The 6,596-nt window shown below is 40.4% G+C and overlaps 2 protein-coding genes across 2 annotated transcripts in view; one reads left to right on the top strand and one right to left on the bottom strand.

Moving 5' to 3' along the window:
- The window catches only part of capn5a (calpain 5a), a 34,064-nt gene that overhangs the window by 16,258 nt on the left and 11,210 nt on the right, over positions 1–6,596 (top strand). The window contains exon 4 of the mRNA XM_034867808.1: positions 2,484–2,895. Coding sequence (XP_034723699.1) covers positions 2,484–2,895 — 412 coding nt within the window. The remainder of the gene's footprint in view (positions 1–2,483; positions 2,896–6,596) is intronic.
- Positions 2,392–6,553, bottom strand: ompa (olfactory marker protein a). Its single transcript, XM_034867096.1, has 2 exons — positions 6,364–6,553; positions 2,392–2,884 (listed from the first exon to the last, which is right to left on the bottom strand). Exons 1-2 carry the CDS (start codon positions 6,505–6,507, stop codon positions 2,453–2,455), a joined length of 576 nt encoding a protein of 191 aa, XP_034722987.1. The 5' UTR covers positions 6,508–6,553; the 3' UTR covers positions 2,392–2,452.

Genomic DNA, 6,596 nt, shown 5'->3' with positions numbered 1-6,596 from the left:
ATACTGTTTTCACAGTTTTTGGTCCCCACAAATGTAGCTATACCTAGACCACACACACACACACACACACACACACACCTCCCGTGTGCGACCAGAGCTTCTGTTGCAGCTTGTTGGACGCGGTGTGTACGTACTGTTTGACTCGAAGGGAATTTTCACAGATCTTCTCAAATGTATGTTTTTAGGTATTTGCATGTAACTGATGTGACGTGTTTCACATCAAAATGTTCAAAACAAACTCATCTTTCCAAACAGTGACCCCAGATGTTTTCTACAGCAATGTGTGAAGAGATTAGTCTCCTTGTTTCTTTCTTTCCTCCTCTCCTCTTGTTTCCTTACTTTCTAGTCTCCTCTTTTTCTCTCCGTCTCCACTCCTCCTTAGTCTCCCTTTCTCTTCTTTTCATTTCTCTCCTTTCCTCCGTTCTAATCCCTCTCATCTTATTTCATTCTTCTTCTCTTGTTTCTTTCCTTACTATAGTCTCTGCTGTTTTCATCCCTTCCTAGCCTCTAGGACAAGAGAAAGGGAGTCTCTTGTTCCTCCCTCCTTCTCTCCCTCCCTCCCTCCCTCTCTCCCTCTCTCCCTCGTCTGTCCATTGACACCAATAATAATCTGCCCCAGTGAGAACACACACAGTAGACAGCTTTCAGTTGCTTTTTAATAGATTTCACTCCATTGATCTCCGTTTTTAGGCCGACATTGTGCGATGTTTGGCCTCTTCTGACTTCAGTGACAAAATACAACAACAGCAACAAAGACAGAAGGCAAGGCAAGGCAGCTTTATTTGTAGAGCACATTTCAGCAACAGGGCAATTCAAAGTGCTTTACATGAAATCAGGTAAACAGATAAAACACAGGTACAAACAGTTAAAAATCATAAGCATCAAAATCCGATAAAACACATGAATAGACAGTTAAAAACCAAATAGGAGTGACTTTCTCTGACTTTCTCTGTATTAATTATCTGACTTTCTCTGACTTTCTCTGTATTAATTATCTGACTTTCTCTGACTTTCTCTGTATTAATTATCTGACTTTCTCTGACTTTCTCTGTATTAATTATCTGACTTTCTCTGACTTTCTCTGTATTAATTATCTGACTTTCTCTGACTTTCTCTGTATTAATTATCTGACTTTCTCTGACTTTCTCTGTGTTAATTATCTGACTTTCTCTGTAAACTTTATACTACCTTTCACACTAAATAGTCAATGTTAGTGCTATCCTTCGTGATCACCTGAGTGTCGCTACCTTTCCTCAGAAACCACTCAAACACGCGTTATCGTCACAATATTCAGCTGATCCAAAATGCCTGTTGTATTTACAAGAGGAAGTTAAGTTTGTGTCCTCGTAAGTTTCATATTCAACATTTCTGAGTTCTAACATTTGCATGAAAGATTATGAAGTTTTAACATCAGATAAGGAAACAAAATGTTTTTTTATTATGAATGCTCGCGTTTCTGTACAAATTTGAATTCATGACTTATGTTGATGATCTTTTAGTTTAGTTCTTTTAATTTACAGCGCACATTCATTAACATTACTGTAAATGTGTCAGTGTTAGCCAGCTGTAGTCCTTTGGTCAGATGTTATAAGAACCATCAGTTGATTTGGTCCGATGTTCCCAGATGTTTAGATGCAGATGTGCATTTCTATTTGTTCTATCTCGTCATATTTGTTCTATCTAATCAGTTCTATCTCATCATATTTGTTCTATCTCGTCATATTTGTTCTATCTAATCAGTTCTATCTCATCATATTTGTTCTATCTCGTTATATTTGTTCTATCTCGTCATATTTGTTCTATCTAATCAGTTCTATCTCGTCATATTTGTTCTATCTCGTCATATTTGATCTATCTCGTCATATTTGTTCTATCTCGTCATATTTGTTCTATCTCGTCATATTTGTTCTATCTAATCAGTTCTATCTCGTCATATTTGTTCTATCTAATCAGTTCTATCTCATCATATTTGTTCTATCTCATCATATTTGTTCTATCTCGTCATATTTGTTCTATCTAATCAGTTCTATCTCATCATATTTGTTCTATCTCGTCATATTTGTTCTATCTCGTCATATTTGTTCTAACTCGTCATATTTGTTCTATCTCGTCATATTTGTTCTATCTTGTCATATTTGTTCTAACTCGTCATATTTATTCTATCTCGTCATATTTGTAAAAATACTTTCTTTCCAGCTTGGTAAATGCTTATAAAATGTTGAAGTGGCTGTTGAGCTGATTTTAAAAGGTTGTGCTAAAGCGTTTTGAATGAACTGTGGAAAATACACGAGTCGTGTGGACAAAGAAGGTGGATCTAGATCTACAATCTTAAAATTACAGGTGAATTAGTGAGACTTGGAGATGAGAAAGATCTTTTGAGGGAGTTTTTCTTCATATTGCATATTGCAATGCTTTGTGGGTACTAACGGGACTCTACCGACAAATGTAAGAGTCATTTATCTGGTGTGAACTCCACCGAGCAGCTGAGATTCGCGGCCTCCGCGGCATCCTTGAACGCAAACAGGAAGTACATGACCTTCCTGACCTTGGCCAGCTCGGCGATCCTCTCGCCGAACTCCTGCATGTCCGCCTCCAGCCACTTGAGCGGCGAGTCCTCGGGGTCGTTGGCGTTTCGCCAAAACGTGCCGATGGGCTCGAGTAGCTGCCGCGTCATCAGGTTGGTGAGGTCGGGGGTCCAGTGCTGCGAGATGCCGGTGATGGTGACGCGACCGTGGGCCCTGAGGGAGAAGTACCAGCGGGAGAAGTTGAGGTCCTGGGTGGGGAAGTCCAGCCGGTACACCGCCTCGTGGGGGAGGAGCAGGCGCTCGCCGTCCTGGCGCTTCTGCCCGGAGCGCTGCAGAGACGACACGCGCAGACGCATCACCTGCAGAGGAAGTAAATGGGAGTGTGTGTCGGATGTAATTTGATGTTTTATTAGTGTAGTTATCAGGCCCAATGAAGTGCGCCGCGGTTTGAAGCAAATTGAACATGGCGGCCAAGCAGCGAAAACTCTCGGGCCGTCACATAATAATAATAATAATAATAATAATAATAATAATGTAAACTTTATGAGTCCTGCAAGGGGATATTACATTTTACACAGTGTTGTTATTACACACATTACACACAGGCCTGAATTACACACACATGCTCAAGACCTAGACATGTACTAATGGAGAGATGTCAGAAGGGGGGGGGGGGGGGCTGCCCATGGAAAGGCATCTCGAGCAGTTGAGGGTTCGGTGCCTTGCTCAAGAGCACATTGGCAGTGCCCAGGAGGGGAACTGGCACCTCTCCAGCTACCAGTCCACCACCATACTGTGGTCCGTACAGGGACTTGAACCAGACTCCCTATGGACTGAGCTACTGCCCCCCCCCCCCCCCCCCCCCCCCCCAACTTACTGAACCTTCATGTTGTCCTCTGGTTTTTCTATATCAATGTTCTTTTTAACTACCTAAAAAAACGTGATTGATTCCACCCAACGCTCTTTGGCAAGTACAAATCTACTTTCATTAATTTTGGGGCGTCTTATTTAATTTTCTAGCAATAGAAAACAACATTGAAGTGTTTTTGAAATATTATTGAGTAAAAGTTGACATATTCCAGTCTGTGATTATCATCAACATCCATTCCTTTAATTTTAGTCTCAATAATTCCTAATTTCTGCTTTTCTAACTCAACATTAGGTATAATTTCCTATTAATGAGGTTTATTGACCATAAATTCTAGAAATAACTGTAAAACTAGTGTTATGTAGTGTTGAAAACATCAAAAAAAGTGTCAAACGTTGAAAAAAAAGCATCAAGTGTTTAAAAAAAGGGACAAAAACAGAAGAAAAAGTTAAATTACACTGATAAGAAGTGTCAACAAAAGTGTTGATTTTCAATTTCGATGGGAAGACAACACAAGGGTTAAGGACATTAACTGCCAGGGCGAGGGATTGGCTGACTGGTAGATGACCGCTCACAGCCGTCCCCGAATGTCACCTCTCCAGATACCAGTCCACCCCCATACATGTGGTCCGTTTGGGGACTTGAACCGGCGACCCTCCGGTTCCTCACCCAACTCCCTACTGACTACCGCCACCCCATGATGCCCTCTGGCCCACAAAGACTTCCCCTCTAGATTTATGTACATGGCGAAAGAGGTGTCTGTGAATCAGTGGATACGTTCATTTAAGCGTCACATATCCCCAGCAAAATTTCAACTTTCAATATCACAATTTAATCCATTCGGTCCGATAACAATTGGAAAGTCTTAACGAGCCGCACGGTTATATCATTCTATCCCCTTTCACGTTAGAGTCCTAAACCAGAAGCAGGCGGCTTGGCCAGCGGAGGTCTTTAGTGCTCTGGCTCTCTGGGCCCGGCAGTGCAAGCGGTGCCGACCACCTGAACCTTTTTATATGTAGATCTAACTCCATGAAGGCTTCACGCGTCACTGAGCAACTCGCCTAGGAAGGAGAGCTGTCTCGAAAGCTGTATGCAGTTCGTATTTTGCATTACGGTAATAATTCACGTTAGGCCGGTATGAGTAGACGTGAGCAAGAAAGGGTAAAGCATACTTTTTTTAATCTATAGACATTTAAAACCACCATCCACAAAACACCTTGAAATATCAAAATGGTGCAAATTGCTCAGAAGTCAGAATGAGCACTCCCATTAATCATAGGTAAAGGGAAAATTAACAATCATGTTTAAAGAACCAAGGCCACTGGAGTGAAATAAATCCAAAACTAGATGGCCACAGATTAACCACAAGATTATTAGACGGAGTAAAGACAGATTACATCTGGGATGCTGACATAGAACTGAAGCAACAAACCCTGTGCAAAACCCTTTTTTTACAAAATACGCAAGGCTTCCAACTGAGTACTGGAAAGACATTTAAACTACGCAATAGTGCTCAGCCCAGGTACAGGACTGGATGCTGCACCTTGATCCCATGGTACGATTATTATGCCTCACCTGTAGACTTTAGACAGTAGTTCTTCTTCCTAAATGATTTTAACATGCTTGAATTTGCAGAGGGTCCAATTCTAGAGTCATAATCAGTCTTACACATACATACATACATGTATATCGGTGTGTGTGTGTGTGTGTGTGAGTAAGTAAACTTTATTTATAAAGCACCTTTCACAGACAAGGGTCACAAAGGGCTTTACAGTAAAAAACTAATAAAACACATAAAATACTAAGCCATGTTGCTAGTTAAAGTTAACTTAAAGTTAAAGTGTCTTGAGGTGTTTTTTAAATGTTTCCACAGAATCCAACACTGTGTGTGTGTGTGTGTGTGTGTGTGTGTGTGTGTGTGTGTGTGTGTGTGTGTGTGTGTGTGTGTGTGTGTGTGTGTGTGTGTGTGTGTGTGTGTGTGTGTGTGTGTGTGTGTGTGTGTGTGTGTGTACAGCCGTTAGGACCCTGAGTCACAGAGACTAACACAACTCTTCTTTAGGGATTAATCTGACAACTATTTATGTGATTAATCTATTTATTCTTTGGTCTATAACATTGAAAAATGGCCTGTATCCTAGACCCAAACCCCAAAATATTCAAAGAACTAGGATTTCTCACTTTTTGGCGCCAGCCTATCACATTTGAGAAGCAGCGAACCAGAAAGTTTTTTGCATTTTTGCTTTAAAAAATTACCTAAATTATTTAAAAGAATGTATCAAAAGAATTTCTAATTAGCTTTTTTTTGATAGTTGACCAATCGTTGTAGCTCTGACACATGTTTCTCTCAGCAAAGAGTGCACATTAACATTGATTTCAAGTAATACAGTTGAAGTAATAATAATAAAATAATAATAATAGTGATAAAATAAAGTCATATTTCAATCTACACAGAAGGAAAATAGTTTTGAGGCTGCGTACAGTCTGTGTTTAAACTCTTCTATTGATCACTACACCAGTGACAGTCAGACACACCATAGAAAGCTTTTAGGGCAGATGTCATGAAGACTATCCATCAAAGCTGGGTGAACACTTTGAATAAAACGTGGCGTGAATCTCCAAAAAGTAAAGTTTGAAAAGTCAGCCAACTATATAGTATATATATATATATATATAAACCGAATAAAAGCTACATTTACAACTCAGTGTATAAAATAGTACATAAGTATTTCTTAAAAGATATCTATGTTTAACATGTTCATCAAGAGTCAAAAGTGCAGCGTTGACAGTCTGGTGATGGGGCACAAACCCTCAATTGTGCAAAGAAACCGCATCAAATTTAGGTTGATTCTTTCTACATTTAAATGATATTTTCTTCCAAATAAACTAAAAAAAAAAAACATCGCCTTCACACGTAAGTGGGATCACAGACGATGTGTGAGAAGTTGAAGTCATGTCAAAGTGAGAACTCACCTCTGTCAGTGCAGTGTCTTCTTTAAACTCCAGCACTGTCGTGTCGCAGGGGGCTTTGTTGTCGTCCATGCCCGACTTCGAGGTTGTAATCCTGGGTTGAGGAGAGGGCGAGGCCGGCCTGTCTGGATGGATGCTGGGATACATGCAACTCTGACAGAGGTTCAGATCTCTCTCTATATATATCCCTCTCTCTCTCCTCATAGGCTCATGTGCCTTTCCTGTCTCCCCTCCCC

The sequence above is a fragment of the Etheostoma cragini genome, chromosome 3 (genome assembly GCF_013103735.1).
Source record: "Etheostoma cragini isolate CJK2018 chromosome 3, CSU_Ecrag_1.0, whole genome shotgun sequence".
Classification (NCBI taxonomy): domain Eukaryota; kingdom Metazoa; phylum Chordata; class Actinopteri; order Perciformes; family Percidae; genus Etheostoma; species Etheostoma cragini.
Note: the sequence above shows the minus strand (reverse complement) of the source record. Positions and strands in the feature narration are given on the sequence as shown.

What these genes read in the sequence shown, in the direction of transcription:
- ompa (XM_034867096.1), bottom strand. Translation starts at nt 6,507, where the DNA reads ATGTATCCCAGCATCCATCCAGACAGGCCGGCCTCGCCCTCTCCTCAA. An exon ending in AAGACACTGCACTGACAGAG is followed by an intron (nt 2,885 to 6,363) that starts GTGAGTTCTCAC and finishes CTTCCTCTGCAG; the next exon opens with GTGATGCGTCTGCGCGTGTC.